Raw genomic sequence first — 24,210 nt, forward strand, 5'->3', positions numbered from 1 at the left:
AGTCCTGACTTTTGCCTGTGCTCGAATGTGCTTCAGCCTGGCCCTGCCCAAACTTCTCCAGGTTTCTATCAGGTGGGTTTGCCCCCATCTCTGCCCCCATCTCTCTGTATAAACTAATGGGTCCATAAGTCTCCTACAGAAGCTGCCCCTAGATCTGGTTCACTCATAGTGTGGTGGGTGCTGCAGTCCAGTCTGATGTGACCTACCTCCTGCTCCAGTACCAATGGGTGAGTACTGTCCCCCACCTCAGCTTTTGCAATCACCAGAGGGTGGCTGGCAATGCTATTTAGTTGAGCCCAAGTCTCCGATGTGGTCAGGTGCCTTGGCCTGACCCAGACATGCCCTCCAGTTTCCTCTCTCTAAACTGCACCGACTCCGCTCCCTCACCTATCTGCAAGTGCAGTCTCCTAGCCCATAGAGACCCTAGAAGTCATTTCTCCCCTGTCAGATGAGCCCTCAGTCACTCCTGCTGGAATATGTCCCTTGATCCCCTTCTCTGGGCAAACTGCAGCCCCCAACATGGGGACTGCAGTGGCATCCCTAAGCCTAGAGTTCTCTGCCTTCCCCACTTAGCTTTAAAAAAAAACAAAGAATAAGCAATTACGCAGTATTCTAGTATAGTTAACAAAAATTTGACATTAACGAGGCTCAGAATACCTGCCAGCTACCCAGCTGTTTTTCTCCCAGACCTGTTAACACATACCTAGGTACTAGGCAACAGACAGTTGCAGACAGCTGGGGTATTGATTCATTGCTACTAACTGGTATCTAGTGTGTCCCCTGGATATACTAGATGTTATAAAGTTTTACAGGTTTTGACAAAAAAAACATGGTTTTTTTTTTTTGTTTTTGTTTTTTTTTGCTTCTACAACATTATACGAGTTATTTCACTGCCCTAAAAATCTCTTGTTTCGTCTTCCGTCCTTCTCTCAGAAACTCCGATTTTTATTAATAGCTTTGTAACTGTACCTTTTCTGGAATAAAAGATACTGGAAAGCTTTCAAACTGGCTTCTTTCCTGTGAAATGCATGACCTAATGCCTAAGGACTCTGCACCCATATCGGAGATCCTAAAGAAACCCGGGACTCCCAGATTCCAACCTGCCACGCACAGGCCATTTTGGCCACCTGCGGAGTGTGTCAGAAAATGGAAAATATTTTGCGCTCTCTGTCTCTTAGTAATTCTGACTTTCAAATAAAATAATAAATATATTTTTTTAAAAAAATAGAAGCTGGCTTGTTTCACTTAGCAAATTCCGTTTGTTTTCTCAGTAGACAAATTTTGTGCAGTTAAAAATTTCAACTGATTTGGATAAACTACAAGCATATCATCACTAGTCATTTCTAAGACTACTATTGAAACATCTTCTACAGTTACTGTTCTAAATTTATTACCATCAATAAACAGTCTCGTTCTGCAAACTCATCAGCATTTGGTGTTGTCAGTGCTTTGCATTACAACAACTGTGTTAGGAACTTTATTGGTTTATTGAGGTTACACTATTGAGGTAATATTATTATAAAACAATTATGCCTTTTGAGATAAATCTATTTTATTGACTTGATTTCCGATTTCTTAGTGACATAGGATGATAAATGTATTTTCATTTTCTTATTTACCATCAAGATATCTTCATTAGTGAGAAGAGTGATCAGATATCTTGGGCCAATTGTTCTCTTTGTTTTATAGCTTTAAGAATACTTATTTGTATTTTGTGTAAATGTTTCCACCACTTATTTTGTCAGATATCTTTTTCTTTCCCGTGCTTGTACTTGATTTTCTATACCATGTATTTCCAATGGCAGTAGTTAATTTTAATAGAACCCAATTTATCAGAGGTTTTCTTTTTGTATTTTGCTTTTGCTGTTGTGTTTAAACAAAAGCATCATACCCAGGGTCATGTACATAATCTTGTATGCTATTTTTTAGAAATTTACACTTATATTTTACATTTAGATTTGTGAGTCTATATTTTACATGTAGATCTATTATTTATTCATAGGTAAGTTTTGAACACAATGGAAATGGTTGATAATTCTAGCACCATTTGTTGACAACCGTTTTTCCATTTTATTTGTCTGAGTAGATATTTAATGGTCAATTTCTGTTCTCTTTGTTCTATTAATTTATGTGATTTTTAAAGCCAATATACCCTGTTCTGATGACTTTGACTTTATAATTACTGGTATAAGAAAATTTCAGTTGTTTCAGTTCTTAAGCCTTTTGCTGGATATTTGGTATCTCTTCCCTTGTAATGTAAACATACTAACTTTGTTGTAACTATAACAGTAATTTCCCACAATTTTGGCTTTATATGTGATCACATCACATTATTTACCAAATTGCAAAGAACTGTCAACTTAATAATTTTGATTTTTTTCTAACCATGACAATACCAATATTACCATTTATTTAAATATTTCAATTCTTCATTACAGTTTCGTACTTCTGATCATATAGATCATGTGCTTGTTTTAGTAGCTTTATATTCAAGAGGTTTCTTTCATAGTGTTAATGTATATCCATGTGGGATTTCAATCGGAGCAGGCATTTGGCCTAGCAGGTGGAGACACCAGTTCAGATGCAGCATCTCCTTGGCAGTGCCTAGGTTTAATCCCCAGCTTCAGTTCCCAGTTCTGGTTTCCTGACAAAGTGTCCCCTAGGAGGATGCAAGGTGAGAGTTGAAGTATTTGAATCCCTGCTATCCCCTTGGAGATTTCAATTGAGTTTCTTCACCCTAGCTTAGTCCTGCTGTTTAGGGTATGTGGGCAGTGAACCATGACGAGAGGTCCCTGTGTCTGAGACTCACTCTGTCACCCAAAATAATAATAAGAAGAAGAAGAAGAAGAGGAGGAGGAAACCATGGTTGTTTATTTTTGGCATACTGAAAACCATTGGATTTGCATATATTAGCCTTATCTCCTACAATGTTGCTGTAAGCCTTCATTAGTTAAGAGGTGCTTTGGTTTGTTTGTATTAGTTCGCATTTTAAGGCAGAAGAGACAGTAACAGGACAAAAATCTTCCATCTGCTAGTTCATTCTGAAATGACTACAAAAGCTGGGAATGGGTCAATTTAAGGCCAGAAGTACAGAATTCACTGGTGTCTCCCACATGCTTGTCAAGGAACCTAGAACTGGAGCAACCAGCTGCTGTCTGGCATATGGGCATTACCAAGACGTAGGACTGGAAGTGGAGGGAGAAACACAGCCTAGACCCTCTGCTACAGCATGTGAATATCACAAGCAGTGTGTTTAACACTGTGCGAAGCAGCCATGTAAAGGGTGTGTTATTGCTATTATATGTTCTTCTGGTATTTTGTATATAAAAAACATCATTAACTTGCAAACAAAGACCTGATTGTTTTTCGCTTAGCTAGTTCTTCCCGTCAGTGTAGAATAAAAACAAGAGAGATCAGATTTGTCCCCAATTTCAGCAGAAAAAGCAACTCAACTAGTTCCTTCTGTGTCACAGGGCAAGTATTGAATCAGGATTCCATGACTAAAATTAGAAATAAACCCTAAAATATGAGTAAAAATTAAGTCTTCAGAATACATGTAAGAATTTTGTATCAAAAATATGAATTTTTATTAAAATACATAACATGCTAAAAGACAAGTGAGGGGTGTACCCGTAAAGGAAGAACGTAATATTATAAAGGTCAAAATTTTACACAAATTAAGAGTGATTTCAGCCACACTGTTGGCAGACGTTAATTGAGCAGATTCACTCCGAGTGGAGAACCACGGAAAAAAATCAAGATATTTCCACTTAGTTGTTTTGAATACTTTCTTTCAATGGATACTAATTAAGGCATCGTGTGATATCAGCAGAGATGCAGAGCAATAGGCTGATTTAGCAGACACAGTATTAGAAAAACAGACCCGTGATTATATACGTGTTCTTTCATCATGTTGAGAATTCTCATGTTGAATCTTGGGCTGATCCTTCTGTGAGCTGTCTTCCGAATCCCTCAGCACTCTGATTGCTTTTTAAGACACACCCAGTAAATGTCCAGGAAACAGAGCCATGGGGAAAAGACAACCTATTTGGTTTATAGACTTTTTTCTTTGATTAGTTAATTGTTCATTTGGAAAACATGACCTAGCCATGTACAAGAACAAATGAAGAATGACTAAATATGCTAATATATATAATCAACTCAAGAAACAAAGGAAAAACTAAAGAAAGCAAAGAAAGTTTACAGCACTTTCATTCAGAATTAATTGATTATAATGCCACTTACGCTAGGTTTTTCTACTGATAGATTCAGTCAATTTGGTACGATAACATAGTTAAATGTTATTTCTTTTCTACTTCACGTTCATGGACAAATCACAGAATGTGACTGAGAATTCTATTTTGGTGTAAGAGAGACCTTGGATTTGATTCCTGGCTAGGAAGTTTAATATCTATAAAACCAGAATCAAACTACTTAGTTTCCAAGGTCCGTTTCCCTGTGTGTAAAGTGAATGGTGTAAAAACACCCACAGCAGAACCCTTGGTTGAAGCATAACGAATATAATGTAAACAATATATAGATTTTTTTTTTAGATTTATTTATTTTTGCTGGAAATGCAGATTTACAGAGAGAAGGAGACATAGGAAGATCTTCCCTCCACTGATTCACTCTTCAAGTAGTGCCAATGTCCAGAATCGAGCTGATCCAAATCCAGGAGCTAGGAGCCTTTTCCAGGCCTTCCAGGAGGGAACAGGATCACAGGCTTTGAGTAAGCCTGCTTTCCCAGGCTTTAAGCAGGAGTTGGATGGGACTTGGAGCAGCTAAGAGGTGAACAAGCCCCCATATGGGTTCCTGGCCCCTGCACAGCAAGGATTTAGCCACTGAGCCATTGCCCGAAAAACACAATGTCCTTTGCACTATGCTTGAAAATACTTAATAAATGTCAACACTCATCTACATTTTTTAAATTTTATTTTTGATGATTTTTACAAAGTTGATCAGAATATGAAGGTCAAGGGCTAGTGCAAGGTGGGTGAACCATTAGTTCCGTATTTTCTTATTCCCTCTCTGTATCTGGTGGAAGGGAGGAGATAAGTGGAAAAGTCACACCCAGCCTCACAACTGCCTCCGTACTTTGGGATGGGATCAGTCACCCAATGCTATCCCAGGCTTCCTGATGTGGGGCATGCCCCAAGGATCCTGCATAAGAGGGTTTTGATAATTCCGCAATACTGAATTGCTGCCACTCTTCTCACTCCAAGCAAGATGAAATTTCTCTAGAATCCACTGGCTGACATTGTCCTCCATAGAGTCTCTGCTCAGGTATTCACTACCAACATTTGGCTGGGGTGGTTGATCAATTTGTTCTGTCCTCCATCTTCTGTTGCAGTACCAAGGTATCCTTTGCAGGACCCATATGTACTCCCATATCGTCCCTGTTCACTTGCAGTGAAGATTACAGGCCATAGACCTCACAGCAGATTCATTACAAAGTAGTAGTTTGTGAGTTCAGAAACACTCAAATGACTAAGATATGTTGATTGCCTTTTCTGTTTCCTGGTCAGTTATGGGTGTTTCTCCAAATGCACTCCAAGTGCTGAAGAATTTTGTAGATAATTTATAGAAAAATCAGTCCAAGTTTCAACCTAAGAATTCTCCATATGATAAAGATTATTTAGGGCATAAAATTTTCAGTTATTTTCAAAATGTTAAAGGTTTTTTAGATAACTTAATATTGTGTGCCACTCCAAAATGAAATTATCCTGTGAGTTGTCATCACTGAAATCATTGAAATCAATAATTTTATTCACTTGCTGTGTAAAGTAGACACCATTTGTCTAATAATTGGCAAGCTGTTGAATAAATTAGTGATTTCTGAGTAAGCTCTGACTAATTTTGTTCACAAGAGTAATAAAAACATATTGAGTAACATCAATTTTATTAAGCAAATCTTCATTTCCAAGCTTTGGATGTTATGCAAAATATAATTTGAGGGGTCAGCATCATGGTGCAGCCAGTTAAACTGCAGTTTGCGATGCCAGCATCCTATAATGGAGCATGTGTTTAAGTCATGGCTGTTCCACATTGATCCACATTAGTTTTTATTAATCTGACCTCCATATCCCTCAATCATCCATACCCGAATTACTTCCTCTTGTTCTTTTCTGTTGCGTGTTGCTGCTAGAATTCACTTAAGCAAAATGTGTTCAGAGCGTTGCGAATTGCTGTGCTTCTAGCAGCAAGTGTCACACCTGTTATTTAGCAGTTTCTCCCAAATAATGCCCATAAGAAAATCTGCCAATTAACATGGGATTTCTGAAATCTCACAGGGAAGGGAGGCAAGAAGATTGCTTGCTAGAAGGTTAAATGTAGACAAAATCCAGAGGTGCTTTAGTCTGTATTCCTCTTCTGCCATGAGACAAGAAATTTAGAATCCAAGCAGCTTAACAAAGGCCTTTACGCCTCAGTGATCCCCTTTCCTCAGAACACAGGTTGGAGAACAGCTCTGAACGGACCCCGATCCTAAGCAAAAACACAGTGTAGCTGTCTCTAAACATTTATGAATAATTTTATTCTCAAGTCTAAATAAAAAAAACCAGATTTTTCTTCACATCTCCCTTTTCTCTTACAGTCAGTGTCTAGGAGTTTTATTGTCTGTCGGAGTAACTTCAAAAGTTATGCTAATCCTGCAACTCCTCAGTACGTTGGCCTCTGTCACCCTGAAACCAAGCTGCATGGTTTCTCACCCAGACTGGTGTGCCACATTATTGCACTTAAATATGATAAGCAGTGTTTACTGTCAAATACTATGTGACTATGAGCTAGGCTAGAATTCACAGAAATGCACTCCATTCAGAATATTTGGTTTGAAAAATGAGTTTCTGCCATTTTGAAGTTTTATTTATTTATTTATTTTGCTAAATTCCTACCACTCTTCTTCATTTATATACTAGGTATAAATGCTCATCGTATTGGATTATTCAGAGAATTTAATAAGATATTAGGAAATGTTTACCAAGCTTATAACAAGTGTTCAATTAACAACAATTACTATTTTAGCATATCTCCCTCCAGCCTGACATTTGTAAATGTTTTGATGTAATTGTAATTGAGTTAAAAATGGAATAAGTGTGTTATATTTTCCAATATATAGTCTGTCTTGCAAGTTTGTTCATGATGACATATGGCCTCCAAAATAAAGAAAAATAATAATAAAAAGAAAACTGCTTTAATTCCTAGATATACTGGAATATGTAGTGGAGACACCAGCCTTTAACCATTATTGCAAATTATGTAACTTCCAATTTCCTTTATGATTTCACTATAATGAACATTAAACTGAATTTATAATTCCCTTTTTTATATTCAAATACATCCTTAGTGCAAGTTCATGGATATGCGATTATTGAATCAAAAACAATATTTCCATTGCTTTTCTCTTGCATGGTGTGGGTTTTGAGTACTATAGTCTACAAAAATACATACTAATTCCATTTGTATTTTGTTTATAAAATGATGGACATTGACTAGCAAAAGAAACATATAGATTAATATTGAGTAAGTTGAGAAATTGCTTAGTCATTTGGTTATACCTCTAAAAGTAATAATTACTAAAAAATAACTTGGACTTTTTATTTCAGCTCAAGAGTACTGCAACAGTTCAATCATTTAGCAAATCTGTGTATCTACAATTGTCCAAGAGACAAAGTAACTGATTAACCTAATATCCTTCCTGTTGGTCATTTTTCTCATTAATGTCTTATTATATGAGCACTATACTGCGGGTAGTTAAGTGATCCCAATGCACTGAATTCTAGGTAGAGAGATAGGAGGAGTGACTACATTGCAGAACCATTTAGTGTGACCATTTTGCCTTGCACTTGTAAATTTAGTAAGTGAACATCCATAATAAGTCAGTTTGCATAGAACAAAGCCATACTGATTCTTACCATTTCTAACTTTCAGCATAAAGAACGTAACTCCGAAAGTAGGAGACCCTGAGACCCGTAAAGCTATTCGCCGTGCCTTTGATGTGTGGCAGAATGTAACTCCTCTGACATTTGAAGAAGTTCCCTACAGTGAACTAGAAAATGGCAAACGTGATGTGGATATAACCATTATTTTTGCATCTGGTTTTCACGGAGACAGTTCTCCCTTTGATGGAGAGGGAGGATTTTTGGCACATGCCTATTTCCCTGGACCAGGAATTGGAGGAGATACTCATTTTGACTCAGATGAGCCATGGACGTTAGGAAATCCTAATCATGATGGTAAGTGCATTTTGTTTAAATGCAAAGTATCTTAATTTTGTTTTTAGGATGCTCAAATAATTTACTTGCCAATTTGGTCATTTGTAAGCTGAAGGTATCATTTGTAAGTTTACCTTAAAAATTATAAGGCAATGCTTACATTTTTATAATGTTTTTAGAAATAAATTTTAATATACAGCATTTGATAATTCTGTATGTCTTATTGATTATAGAACTTTATAGTAGTTATATACTATATAACTACTTAAAATCAAATTTTTTCTTTCTAAATAATGTGATTTCTTAAAAGATTTCATACTGAATAATTTAGTGATGCATTGTGCATTGCACAACACCCTGCAATTTTTTTTTTTTTTTTTTTGCTATCAGCATTTCCACTTGGAGGTGAATGTGATTAATTTCGGTAAAATGGATTTTACTATATCTTTCTCTGTTGTTCCCTGTTTCATTTTCACATTTCTAATCAATATATTTTTTTTCATTTCTCTTCATTTGTCTCTCAGACTACATGATTTACTATGTTTGTATAATTCCTTTGTTTGTTTATATCAGAAGCTGATTTCTTTGCAGCTTATCCTGATACATTCCTCACTTTGCTGACATTTATAATTATTCCGATGTCCAAAGTTAATATAGAAATTATAAACTCTATGTTTAAATGAAGTATGACAAGGTATAAGAAAGCATGTGTTTCTTGCTGGACAAGAAAGCCTATTTGAAACCTGCACGTCAACGTTCACACAATTGTAAGATCTTAGAATCATAGGATCCCTAAGTAGTCAGATTCTCAATTCTTGTAATCAAGACTTGATTTTTTTCTTCTTTCGCACTGTAGCATGTTTTTTTATCACAGGAGTGTAATGTTATCACTAGCAAGTTAATAAAATTGCCACTTCTTTCTTAACAAGTGTATTCATGAAAATTGGCTTTGTTAGTGCATTATCAAGTTTAGTGCATTATTGAAATACCCTTTCAAGTTTTTAAGATACCCAAGGTTGAGTGATTCTGAATCAATTAATTAGCTGTCAAAGAAAAGGAAATAACTGTTTAAAGCAAAAGGAAAGGAAAGGAAATAACTGTCAAAGAAAGGGAAAAAAATCTGCCCATGTTTCCAAGAACACATTGTACTAAGACAGTTTTAAAATTACTATAATTATTATGTACATTAGAATAGTACATTTTGTTTATGTTCGAAGAACTTCTTGAAGACAGGGACATTTGCACCAATATTTTCAAAATAGTAGAACCAGGATACAAAAACTTAAAATGGACTTATCTTTAAATGTGGGTTACCTCTGAAAGTCACATTTTCATTGTTTAGTTTATACTTCCTAACATTTTAAGTAAATTTATCATATGGATACATTCAAATTCCCTTTGAACTTGAGTTAAATTGATTTTATGGGCACATTGGTTATTAAATCCATTTATAAATGACATGCTTACCATCTTGCCAGTATTTGTCTTAAAATATTGCATCCCTCAATAAAGAAAGCTTTTTTAACCCCTTTGGTGTGTCTCTCACCTGTTAGTACTCCCCTTTTGGCACATCCAACTCTCTCCCCTCCGTAAAAAAAAAAATTTAAGAAAGCCTCAGGAGAACTGACAGCACAGGAAATGAGGACGTTTACCCTGATTTCAGTACTTTGGAACTTTATTTGATTTTACATGATTCTAAAAGTTTTGCAGCAAAGGTACATTTCTACAAGAGTAGAAAACTTATCAAATATAACACCAACTCAAAGTACAACATCAAAACAAGGCTATACTGACTGCATGTATATGCTAAATATGCTAATACATCATATTGTTTCTTGTAGAAATATTATTTTCTTTGCACGTAAACATGCATCAAGTAAAACTGATGTAGCAACTGATTATTCATGTAAAAAATGCCTTTTACCACTCAAATAAGGATCATTTTTCTCATATTTGAGAGTAAAGAAAGAGAGAAAGTGAGAGAGAAAGTGAGAGAGGAAGGAAGGAAGGAATGAAAGAAGGGAGGAAGAAAGAAAGAAAAAAAGAAAGAAAGGGTGGAAGGAAAGAAAGAAAGAAAGAATAGAAGGAAGGAAGGAAGGAAGGAAGGAAAGAAAGAAAGAAAGAAAGAAAGAAAGAAAGAAAGAAAGAAAGAAAGAAAGAAAGAAAGAAAGAAAAAGAAAGAAAGAAAGAAAGGAAGGATGGAAGGAAGGAAGGAAGGGAAGAAATTTCTTCAAATGGTAAGAGTGTTTCAGAATTGAAGGGATTTGGAAGATGCTAATTGACTTTTGGGGATGTAATTCCATAAAGATTTACTGGTTCATTGAAATTCCAACTTTTCACGTGGCACATCAGGGCAGTCCAAGTGGTGTCAGACAGAGTATTGATCACTTATCAAAAGAACAGCCCCTCGCATTGCTGCTGATGCTGACAGATGTGGGGAAAATCCATGCCTCTCTGCATCCTAGGTCTTTACTGTGTCTCGACTATCTTTTTAAATCACAACTACATGAACTTTTGTTTTGTTTTGTGTTCTTTAATCCCTGGCTCACTTACCTGGACTATTTTCTTTCTCTCCTATTCATAGCTCTTGAGAAGCTAGAAAACAAAACAGCATCATTATTTAGCGAAAATGCAAATGAAAGAGCCTCTTAATAAGTACCAGCGCATTTTCTACAGCATATTGCTCAGCTAATGAAGGCAATTTGAATATTGTCTGCCTCAGAAAAGATAATCAGTGTCTAGGGCTGCCAGGAACTGGTAATTCACCGTTATCTACCTTTCTATCAGTTTCTAATTGTCATGATATCTTGTGAAAACTCAAGCTAAAGACCATTAAGTAAATTATACAAAATATTGGCTAAACCACGAAACACATTAACACACACAATTTCCTATATATTATTTATTTAAATTTCTTCTTGTAAAGTTTTTGGGCTCCTACAATAAAAAGTATAACATTTACATAATTAAGTAGAGCTCAAAAATATTTAATCATGATAGGCGTTTTAAAAAGCATTGTCTGATTTTGAGTTAGAAAAATTAATTCCAGCATAATATGAAGATTCTTCTTGAGCATATTGCTTCCTTAACCATGGCATAAAACTTAAACAGCACTATTCATGTAAATAGAAGACATATCATGTATATCCAATTGAATTTCTCAACTATGGTAACTACAATGTCAAATTAATCTTTTTAAAGAAAAAAACAGAGTATCTGTTAGACTGCTTTGTAAACAGGTAATGTTAAGCTGCTACTTGGCGATTCTTTAGTCCTGTATCGGATGACTACCTGAGCTGCTCCGGGTTATACATGCTGGGTGGTAACAGAGAATATATGAAATACTTAAATCACTACCATGCACATGGAAGACCTGGATGGAATCCCTGGCTCCTGGCTTTGACTGGGCCAAGCAATAAACTAAACCAGTGGATACAAATCTCTGTTTTGCTTTTTTCCCTCCTCTACTTCTCAACCTCTCCCTGTCTTCCCAATTACCTTTCATATAAATTATTAGACATTAAAAATACTTATGACAAAAGAAATTCTAGAGACATGTTTTACCATATACTTGCAACTATAAAATGCAAAAAAGTATGAAAATAGCGTGATGCAATAACTCTGTTTAAAGGAAGAGGATTGCTTAGACCGTAAAAAAGCAGGAAAAATGGTGCCTGGTGTGGTAGCCTATAGTAACTAAATCCTCACTTTGCTTCTGCCAGAATCCCATATGCGTGCCCAGTCCTGTCCCAGCTGCTGCATTTCCCATCCTGCTCCCTGCTGTGGCCTGGGGAAGCAGTCAAGGATGGCCAAAAGCCTTGGGACGCCTGCACCCATGTGGGAGACACTGAGGAAGCTCCTGGCTCCTGGCTCCTGGCTTGGAATTCGTTCAGCTCTCCCTCTTGTGGCCACTTGGGGAGTGAATCAACGGACAGATCTTCCACTCTGTCTCTCCTTCTCTCTGTAGATCTAACTTTCCAATAAAAATAAATAAATCTTAAAAAAAGAAATTATGATAAAAAAGCCCTTGAATACATCAAAGCCCTTAAGTATAATACAGCCTTCTATGAGAAATGACAAAGACAGCATCCAAGACCATTCATTCTTGAGTCCAGATAGTTTAAGTCTTATTTTGATGTCTGACCAGGTAGATGTAACTTCTGAACACTATGGAGAGTCAGCTGTAAGAGGACTTGGTGCAGAGAGTATCTTAGGACATCTGCCCCAGAAGCAGCCATGTGATGATACCAGCTAGCATGTTCTCCCTAGCAGGTGCCTCTGATAGCTGCTTATATTCCTGAGAAGCCTAGAGGTTTTTGTTTTGTTTTGTTTGAACTATATGGGAAAAAGAAGAGGTAGATGTTAATTGTATATTGAGAAGATCCGTATCTGTCAGCAGAACACTCAATTAGAATAATGTATAGACCCATCTGCCCTATGGTTTTGAAGAGAAGAAAAAAAGTTTGGTATGACTTGGTGGGTGAAGGACCTTAAAATATCCTTAATGGAAATGAAGGTTGTGGTTTAGCTGGTTAAGCCTTCAAATGTGTTGGCAGTATCTCAAATGAGTGCTCATTTGACACCCAGCTTCTCCATTTTCAATTCAGTTCTTTGCTAATGTGCTTAGGAAAGCAAGGGAGGGTGACCCTAGTGTTTGGACACCTGCACACAGATGGGGACCCTGACGTGCTGAATAAAGCTGCTACTTTTGATGTCAGCATCATATATCAGAGTCTAAGTTCAATACCTGCTTCCTCCACTGCTGACCCAGTTTCCTGCTAATCTGTCTGGAAAGGCAGTGAAAGATGCTTCAATTGCTTGGGCCTTTGCCAATCTGGATTTCTCCTGGCCCATCGCTGGTCACTGCCAGCTTCTGTAGGGTAATCCCGTGGCTGGAAAATCTCTCTCTCGCTCGCTCTCTCTCTGTTCCTCCTTCCCTTCCTTTCCCTCCTTTTCAAGTAAACGACTCTTCAAGAGAAGTGTCCCTTCCTTTCTGGAATGACCTTCATTTCATTCTTTGTTGTTATTGTTTCATTCCACTACTCTTGTTACTTAAATCTGGCAAATTTTCTTTTTTTGAAAGTTTTCAACTGTGCACGTCGCTGTGATTACTATGCAGTCTCTACATTATTATTTATTGCAATCCTTGATGCAATCAGAGAGCAGCAGATGAATCTGTGTAATCATATTGGCAAAAATAATTTGTTACCTCAGTATTAATAAAGCGTGTAGATGGATTATTAACTTTCAGTACACAGCATGTGGAGTTCCTGGTGTATGAACAGGCCAAGCCAGAAATGCTCATCATTTCATTCAGCAGAATGTTCTTTATTGCTCTTGTGGCGGTGCGCATAAACTCTGTCAGCATACTGTTTCATAATCCTACACAGCAGAGGTCAGCCATGATTTTCAAATTTGATTTCCTTGTCAAAATCCATGTAAAACTAAGATAAACGTGCCCTTGGGAGAGTTCTCTATGCCAAAGCAGTGATAATAGCATTAAATATTTCTGCCCAGATTCTGCTAACTAGAATTCAACTCCATTGTCACACCTAATTTCAAGAAAGACTGAAAAAGGCAGTAGGTTCAGTGAGTAGCTAGTCAGTGTCTGCTTCAGCAGTAAGTTGGCTGAAACAGGACTAGACCTTGGATATGCTGTGAATCTGTTGATAAGTCACACAAAATGTGCCTTAACATGCACACCCTAAAACAGTAATAAAATGGCACATGAAAAAGGTATTTTTACAAATCAAAGAAAATAAGAAAAGTGAACAGGTTGAATACTAGCAGAAAACCTTGCCTCTGGAAATATTTTGTCAAGTGAAGCAACTCAGAACAACCAATGAAAGCTTTCTCTAGAATGAGAAAAGAAAACTGATTTTTATTATAAAAATGGAATCTGTTATGTGAAGATAATCTTAGTAAGCTACTTTCAGAAAAGCATTGAGAGATAAAATAGTGTGAAAGCCAAGTATGGAGGACAGATAGAGATGACTTGTCAAACACATCCAACTGAGCAGCTATAGATTCTCCCAGAGAATAGAAAGTGGAGAAATACATTTACAGAAATAAGCAGAAACAGAAGAAAAGGCTTTTTCCTATCTAAAATGAGATGGAAGAATACAGTTCAAAACACATAATTTAATTCACTTTGATATTAATAAAATCAGATCTATAAATATGTCTAAGCCACCAGATAGAAAAAATATTTTTCCCCCAAGGTACTAAATTCAAGGCTGTTTCTTCCACTGGCTTTTCTGTGTTATTAGCAGGAATCTGAATTGGAAGTGGAACAGCTGGGAATAGAACCAGCATTTCAATACAGCAGGCTAGTGTTGCAAGCTGTGGATTAGCTGAGTTTGCCATAATACTACCATGTATTGTCTTTTAATACCATTTACCTTAAACATTTTGAAGAACTTAAAATTCATTAATATATTTTAATCATCACATGCTCTTTGCAACATGGCATTGTATCTGTAAATTTTAAAATATTGCTGAGTAAATGATATTTGCTTTTGTTTGCTGCTGTTGTTGTCCAATTTTAAAGATTTTTTATTAGACAAAGGTATTCCATCCACTGGCTCACTGTCCCATTGGCCACAATGACTGAAGCTGAGCGAATACAAAGCCAGGAGCCAGGATCTTCTTCTGGGTCTCCCACGTAGCTGCATGGTCCCAAGACCTTGGACCATCCTCTACTGCCTTCCCAGGTTACAAGCAGGGAATTGGATGGGAAATGGAGTAGCCAGGATATGAACCAGCAATCATGTAAGATCCTGGCACATACAAGACAAGGTTTTAACCACTAGACTATTGCGTTGGGCCATAATATTTGCTTTTGAAATTATGTGTCCTAAATAGCATTTCCATGTAATATATATATATATATATATATATACATATATATATTTAGATATATACATATATAGAGATATATATGCAATTATGAATTACATATTCAACATTTAAATAAAACATCATAGATGTCTGATGTAATGTGTTTTCATACACTCTTTAACAAACCATTTACTGATTATGCTTTTAGCAATAATGTGGTAGAAACTTGTGAAAATGCTTTAAGTGAATATTTTATTCAAATTAAATAAAGTTCCACTGATGGGCCCAACCCAATGGGTCAATGGGTAAATCCTTACCTTGCAAGTCCTGGGATCCCATATGGGTGCCAGCTCCTGTTTCAGGTGTTCCAAATTCTCTTCCAGCTCCCTGCTTGTGGTCTGTGGAAGCAGTGGAGGATGGCCCAAAAATTTGCAAACCTGCACCTGCATGGGAGACCCAGAATCCAGACACTCTCACACAGGATATGACCATCTTACATGCTAGAATGAACACTGAGACCCCACACCTCTCATCAAAAAACATCCAACACCTCACACTCTGCCCACTGCAACAATCTGTCTTCATTTCTGCGGATCTGCTTCAGGAAACCACCACACTTCCTATTTAGATTGTCCTCTACTTGGCCTAGAACTATCTCTGTTTTTTCCTTCAAGATGGCATTTTTCTTCCAGTCTTGTTTTTCTAAAATTGGACCAAATGAAACTCACCAAAGCTTTAACATTTCAAAAATACCAATATATACATGACATATTTGTATCTGTATATTTTCATATATGATAAAGAGGCAACACCATTAGTTTCAGTTAAAGAGGAACTATTTTAGAGTGCATTGTGATAGCTCAGTGCCCAAATCTTGGCCTTGCAAGTGTGGAGATGCTTATATGGGTGCCGTTTTGTGTCCTGGTATTCCATTTCCCATGCAGCTCCCTGCTAGTAGCCTAGAAAAGCAATAAAGGATGGCCCCAGGCCTTGGAAGACCCAGAAGATCCTCCTTCCTGTCTTTGGATTAGCTTAGCTTCTGCCATTGTGGTCACTTTGCGCTGAAAAAGCAGCCGGACTATCTTTCTGGCTGTTTCTCCTTCTCTCTGTAAATCTGCCTTTTCAATAAAAATGAATAAATCTAAACAAAAAGTAAACATCCTTAAGAGATATATTCATTGCTAAATAATAAACATCTGGACAGATGAATATATGGTATATCATTATTTTTGTGTTGTTTTTGCTTTTATATTTCCCTTTTTATAAATTTACATTTCTCAACATTATTGGCTTTTTTCCCTATTATGTAAAAATCTGTGATCATCCCATTTTTACAATAAAGCAAAGTTAAATGCAATATATTAAAATAATATACCCATGGTAATAATTTGTAGATAGAGACAATGATTTTAGGAACTAAACTGCAATTTACTCAACATCAACCATTTACATCTGTCTACCTAACAACTGAATCTAATGACAGTAATTGATTTTTCATCTGAGTAAACTTGGTATATATTTATTTTCACTTATTTGTACATTGTGTTAATATTGAAAAATGTGTTTTATCTTTTTTTATTTGAATGTTAATTACATAATTTCTAGCTTTGTTCCCATTGCACTATTTTATTGAATTGTGTGCATTAATTTGTGAAGAGCTTCCAGAGATAAAGAGTACTGATGAATTCTTACATTTTATTGACAATGAGGAAGCCTCAGGAGGATTCCTCGGTGACTAGTTCATGGGCAGTGTCCTCACTGATTTGCATACCAGCATGGCAGCCATATTGTTATTTCCAGAGATGTATTAAGTGTTTCATTGGATTTTTAAATATCCCATCACATGCATTTTATTAATATGCTTAGGAAGGCCACTACTACAATTTTATGCCAAAGATCATTTAACTTCGATGTCTTTTCAAAATGCTGTCTTCCTGTTTTTTAGCTTTAAATTTTTCCTAATTTTAAAGATTTATTTTTTTATTATGTTTTTATTGGAAAGGCGGATATACAGAGAGGAGAGACAGAGAGGAAGATCTTCCGTCTGATGATTCACTCCCCAAGTGAGCGCAACGGCAATGCCATGCCGATCCGAAGCCAGGAGCCTCTTCCGGGTCTCCCACGCGGGTGCAGGGTCCCAAAGCTTTGGGCCGTCCTCAACTGCTTTCCCAGGCCACAGGCAGGGAGCTGGAAGCGAAGCGGGGCTGCCGGGATTAGAACCGGCGCCCATATGGGATCCCGGGCGTGCAAGGCGAGGACTTAACCATTGTGCCACTGCGCCGGGCCCAAATTTTTCCTAATTTTAATATACATGATGCATTTCTTATTTTCTTGATAAAGTTTGCTCTAGTAGGTAGTACTGCAGATATGGTCTCTGCTTAAATAAAATTGTGTTTAATAATTGGTTTTCTGAATTTTGTTAGGCAGCAAGTCTTTCTAATCAAAATGTTATGAAACACATTTAATAAGGTTATTAAACTTTTGACTAATAATAGAAAATATTAAAGAGAACTTAGTTGTAAATTCAGTATTCCACCCACAAAAAGTTAATTCAACAAAATTGAATCCATAGTGATAGTATAACCAGATTAATATTACTTTCCCAGTTTCCATAAATAAATTACAGTCTGAGTTTAAGACATTTGACTAATGTGGTGCTTCTAAAATATATCTGCCAACATCTTCAATATAAGGTGTTTAATTTCTTTCCCAATGTATATCAGTCATACTTAGTGACTCATTTCATTTTTTTATAATTTTTTTAAAAAAATTATTTATTTGGAATGTAGCATCTTAGAGGGATCCCCCACCCACCCTTTCAGTAAATGTCTGAAACAGCTAGGACTGGGGCTGACCAAATTCAGGAACCTGAATTGTCTTGCATTTCAGGGGTGGTTACCCTATGGCATGAACCTGCTCTCTCCCAGAGTGTGCAGTAAGAGGATGTTGTCCTGAACGAAGAGAATTGAGGACATGAACAAGGCATCCTAACCAGCAACATAATCATATCAGAATGTTGCCCTTTGCCTCCCTTCTAATGAATAGAAATGGGTGGAAATGATACTATGTGAGTTCCAGGACAATGTCATAAAAAATTATATTTCCTTCTGGAACCAGATTGCGTTCTCTTTTACTGTCCTTTTTCTGTTCTCCCTATCTCTCTGTTCATCTCATTCCTCCTCAATTCTTTTTCAAGAAATTTGTCCTTAGTGTCTATCATCATGTTTCAAAGAAATCCAAATCATATGATGAGACCCAAGGTAAAGTGGATCTTTACCAAGAGCCAGACCCAATATTCAGTTTACGTTCTTGAGCTGCTTTGCAAATGAAATATTCTGTCCTTGGAAAGCTCCAGGGAAGCACATAGGCGACCTCTATCAAACTGCACCTTTGGATAAGCCTCACATGGCAAAATTCCTGAACCAACTATTTCCAAATTATGAGCCATTATACATCAGTCATTGTCAACATACACTATGATTTTGAAAACTAGTGCTTTAGTGTTAGATAATTAAGACAGCTTTGTAAACAGGCAAAAGTCATTTAGAAAATAACCCAGAACATCCAGGTTAGGAAATGACTAGGGATACTACGGAAGTCAAACCACACAAGGAGTCTGTGCAAATGATTGCTTAAAATTGATAAATTTTTCTAATACTCTTTTTTTTTTTTCACCTGTCACATGGGAAATGAGAATGGAGTCTAACACTCATTTAATATCATATTTATTTGGAAAGCAGAGTTACCGAAAAGGGACAGGGAGAAAGAGAGAGAGAAAGAAAGAGAATCTTCAATCTGTTTTCTCATTGCCTACATGGCCACAAACGCCAAAGCTGGGCCAGTCCAAAGCCAGCAGCCAAGAGCTTCCTCTGGTATCCCGCATGCTGCAGGGTACCAAGCCGTGTCATTAGAGAGCTGAATGAGAAGCGAAGCAGCCAGGATTCCTACAGGCATCCCTGTGGAATGCTGGTACTATAGGCAGAGGTTTTGCTCTCTTTGCTGTAGTGGCCAGCACCTTCGCATAACAGGATTCACATTTTTGTTCATTAATTATATAAAAAATTATGCTTTTATGCTCTATCTTTCTCATGTGAGAAAATAAAGGAATAGAAGATTGGTCATATTCTCTATTTCCCCATATTTATTGGAAGAAAATCAGTAAGTAGAATTACAAGAAAAAGAAAAATTGCTTAGAAAAACAAATGTGCAAGTCAACTTTTACCCAAGCTTTTTTATGAGAGTTTTAAATCATGGACTCATGATTGGTAATGCAAACGAGTGAATTACTATGAATTTAAATAGGCCTCTGTAGAATATTTATATATATATAAATATTATGTATATTATATATAATATATATAATATATATATATTTATTATATTATAATATTATATATAATATATAATATATATATTTATATATATTTATAAACAAGAATGTAGAGAGTATTTAGTTAGAGCTGAGAGGAGTTTGTATAATATTTAGATAATATGAGAATAAATACTATCATTTAATAATTAACTGAAAACATCTGAAAATGTGAAGATCCTAAACCAGTTCAGGGAGAAAAATAATGAGATAATATTTAAAAGCTTTATGGCATTATTCAGAGTTATGATTGAGCATGAAATTGGAAACTGAACTTGCGATGAGGATGTATACGATTTATATTCAAGAAAAAGTATCCACATCAAACATACAGAAAGTTAAAATCTGAATAGAGCACTTTCAGAATCTGAATCACTAGAAGCATTTGAAAATACTCTCATTACTCATTGGCAAACTTAAAAGAGTGGTTGACTGCTTAAAAGCTAAATGCCATCAATACAATGTCAGAATTTAAACAAGCCAGTGTTCCCATTGATATAAATAAAAGATAGATAAGACAAGAGAAATATCTCTGCATATGTGTATGTGTGTCCAAAGACTTCAGAGAGATACCAGCAATCCAGAAATTGAGATCATTAAGATCATGGTGAATAAAGAAGCACAGGAAAAAAAAATAACCTTATGGAATAGACATTTGGCAATTCATGGGGGCATTTGCTGCTATGATGCAAAGAAGACAGAAAAGCATTTTGGAAAATTTCAAGATGAGCATACAATAAATCGGATTGTGAGACTGTCAAGGAAACCAGGATTAAGAAGACAACAGCCCTGGCAGCCAGAAAGCACCAAGAAGACTCCTCATTGTTCTCTCTGGTTATTTCCACAATTCATCAGCTGCAGAGGTTAACAGACTACGGTGTACTCAGTGAAACACAGAGCAGAATTCTCGTGTGATTCTTGGTGGTAAGCACCACTTGCTTGCCGTTTCTGTGAAAACTTTCAAGTCCCACTAGGAACATCTGGAAAGTCCCACAACAGGGGGAAGGGCTTACTGAGAGAGTTCCCCAAACTCCTCAGACACAGGTAAAAACGCAGTGACCCTGCCCTGCAGGTGCTGATCGGATGACAGGATTAATATTTTCTGGAAGAAAATATCTCTACAATCTCCTGATATTTTACCCAAAACACAAGTATCAGCACACACACAGAGTCCACACTTGGAGATGATCATTTCTGTACTTAACTAATGGGTATGTCTAAGCATTAGATTATGAGAAAATGAATTAGATTATCAGAAAATGAACAATTTCACCAGTTAAAATGAAATCTGTTAACAAGGATCAAATGGCAACACTATAACTGAAAACAATAGAATAACTGAAATAAGCAAATAGATGCATTTATTAGAAGAAGAATGCTACAGAAGACACAGGGATTGAAATATCCATTTGTAGAAAATGAGCAGGTTTATAAAAAGTGTGCTCTAGGATTGGACTGTCACGTACAGCCTCCCACACACCTCAGAAACAACGGTTTCATTTGTTTGGCTTTTTGCTAGTTATTATTTTGTTTTTCTATTTAATCAGTCTTTCCTAACCCCGCTAATAGTCATATCGATATGCTGACTCCAATATGCAGTATCTGCTTCAAAATAAAAACATGTAAATTAGAATTAAATTAGTCTGAAATAAGTTCTGATTGAGAACATGTAAGAGACTAAAGATTAATACGTGATACTAAAATAATTCAAAATTAGAGGCTTTCATAAAGAATAAGTGGAATCATTTTGACATAGATTGCTAATGTTTTGTAGGAAAGTGGTTTTATTTCTTACTTTTAATTGTACTTATGAAGAAGAGAGAGAGAAAGAAAGAGTGAGGGAAACATCCTCCGATGATTCACCTTCCAAATGTGTACGCATTCAGGGCTGTGTTTGGCCAAAATCAGAAGTCAAGGATGCACACCAACCTGCCATATGAATCATGGGAAAGAACCCACTTGAATCATCTATACATTAAGAAAGTTGGACCTGAGAGTATAAGGGAGCCCTGAAACCAAACACTCCAATTGGTAATGTGAGTATCCCAAATGGCATCTTATATGCTACCCCAAATGCCTCTTCTATATCATTTGATATTAGAAAAAGCATATTTGGGGAAACTTCATTCATTTTCAGCAAGAACTGATGGAGAGTAACAATTTACACAATTAAAAATATTTTAATATTTTAATAAGACATCAAAAACTAAAAGCTTAGACACATTGTTAGAGATCTAGTTATTTTACAGGGTGAGATTAGGAAAGAAAAATTTATGCCATACAACATGTAATTAGAAAGGTGGTAGAGAAAAAGAAAAATGAAGATATAGAGAGCATTTTAACATAAATGAACTACTAGATAAACAACAATATTGTCTTCATAAGGATAAATGAGCATATGGTGAGAGAATACCTAATGGAAGACAGACATGAATGAAAGCCAGGTGGATTCTTGAAAACTCATTGATTCTTCACAGTTCAAAGACTCAAAGAACATGATGCCACCATTGAATTAGGATGTTACACAAATCTATTTTATAATAATGAAACAAAGCTAGTTTATGCACACACACACACAAAATATATAGAAAGTGGAGGCATTTGGGAAAAAAGAAATTTTCTTGGGAAGATCTATCATAGATGCACAATTAATGAGGTCATACTTCTTGGATGCTTAAAACCAAAAAAATAAGGCAACAGAAATAAAACATCTTTTTGTGTATGAGTGTAAGGAAAGATGTTATTAAAAATAAGCTGACACTGGGCCCAGTGCAGTTGCCTAGTGACTAAAATCCTCATCTTGTAACAGTTGGCCACCTATATGTGTACCGGTTCATGTCCTGGCTGCTCCACTTCCCTTCCAACTCCCTGTTTGTGCCCTGGGAATGTAATGGAGGACAGCCCATAGCCTTGGGACCCTGCACACATTGGTAGACCCAAAAGAAGCTCCTGGCTTTGGACTGGTCCAACTCCAACCGTCGCAGCTGCTTGGGGAGTGAACCAGCAGATGAAAGATCTTTCTCTCCTTCTCTCCTTCACTCTGTAAATCTGACTCTCTAATAAAAATAAATAAATCTTTAAAAAGAAGTCTGACATTAATATTACTATCATTAAGCAGAGAGCTATCTGTCTTTATTAGTTCATGGCCCCAAAGGAGATTCTGGAGTCTTAAAGCCGTTATAAACTGCTAGTATTTTATGTGAGAATTGATGATCTGTTGTTGGAGTTTGAGTTTTCTAATTAACTGGGTGAGAAGCATGTTACAAAATAATGTAAAATTATATTTATATATATACACATATCTATAAGTTTCCTCATGTGTTTCATATTTCTATACAGCAGTATGTTACTTTATTAAGTATTTTTAAATATATTTTCTTTAAACAAAATGGAGGTGGCAGTGCTGGCATCTGCTGGAGTGTTTTTCTACTTTACTAAGGAAGCCAGCATCCTATATTGTAGTATCTGGCTTTAAACCTGGGCTCACTCCCAATTCTGTCTTCCTGCACAGGTACACGATGGGGGATAGTGTGATGTGAAATAGTTGCGTCCCAAGCCCCTACTTAGGAGAATTAGAATGAGTTCTTGGCTGCCGATTGAGTCTGGTCCAGTCTAGATTGTTCAGGCATCTGGGGACGAAATCAGTGAATGAGAGCTCTTTGTCGTTTGCATCTTTATTTTTATCTGCCTTGCAAAAAGGTGAAAAATATATAAATGGAAGTTTTAAATGATCTTACTAGAATTTTTAGAATTCTAGATATTTATGGGATACCACATGTTGTTTCAATACATGTATGCATGGCTTTATAGTCAACCATGGTTACAATATTCTTCCTCTTAAATATTTTAGGATTTTGATGTTTCTGAAGACCTTGAATACTTACATTTCTTTGTTTCAGCACTCTATTTTACTTCCAACAGAAAATTGCGCTTCTTTTGGCTGCTATTGATGAATTCCCAACTAATTTTCCTCATTTTTACATAGCTAATTTTAATATTACATCCTGAGGGGAAGGTCAGCAGCGCACGAATGTGAATATGATTAACGTATAAGTGATGATATGATGATAATCATTGCAGCTACAATAGCATACAATCGCACTTTATATTGACTTCTAGAATACTTTGCTATATTATTAGTTCAGATAGCCTATGAGTTGTAGTTAATTCCCATCTTTATTAAGATTCTTATTTTGTGTGTCCGGAGATATCACTGTTGAACATTTGTAGTCACTGCTCTGCATACCCCTTTTAGATACAGAGGAAAGGATCTCGGTGGCTCAAAATTACCTGTGAAGAATATAATATTCTGACACAAATAAATATCATAACCACTTTAGTTTAACCACCACTGGCTCCTGATTCTCTAGTTCGCAGTAAATAGACACTAAGTGACTCTTGAGGTGTCCCAGCGCACAAGACAAAGGTGCAGGGTCGCTGTGCTTCACCATAACTCTCAGCAGGACAATTCTGAGCAGAGGCTTTATCTCAAAATGTAGCAAAGCAGATCTGCTCTATGATTGTGTGTGTGTGTGTGTGTGTGTGTGTGTGTGTGTGTGTGTGTGTGTGTGTCTGCATGTGTGTGTGTGCGTGTGTGTGTCTAAGTCAATTTGAAGAGTGGCAAATTTTAAAGATTTTAATTTTCTCCTGAAACCAAATTTGTTGAATCAATAGCATGATAATTAAATAACATTCTTCTTTCTTACATGGATAAATATCATGAATTCCCAAAACAGTGTGTGGAGTAAAATTCATTAGAGCTTAGATCATTTATCATTATTATTGTGGATG

General features: G+C 36.3%; 1 protein-coding gene across 1 annotated transcript in view; it reads left to right on the forward strand.

Moving 5' to 3' along the window:
- Positions 1 to 24,210, forward strand: part of MMP16 (matrix metallopeptidase 16) — a 265,162-nt gene that overhangs the window by 140,665 nt on the left and 100,287 nt on the right. The window contains exon 4 of the mRNA XM_040995311.1: positions 7,927 to 8,231. Within this exon, the coding sequence (XP_040851245.1) occupies positions 7,927 to 8,231 (305 nt within the window). The remainder of the gene's footprint in view (positions 1 to 7,926; positions 8,232 to 24,210) is intronic.

Source organism: Ochotona curzoniae, unplaced genomic scaffold (genome assembly GCF_017591425.1).
Source record: "Ochotona curzoniae isolate NIBS_2020 unplaced genomic scaffold, NIBS_Ocur_1.0 contig_1071, whole genome shotgun sequence".
NCBI classification, from domain to species: domain Eukaryota; kingdom Metazoa; phylum Chordata; class Mammalia; order Lagomorpha; family Ochotonidae; genus Ochotona; species Ochotona curzoniae.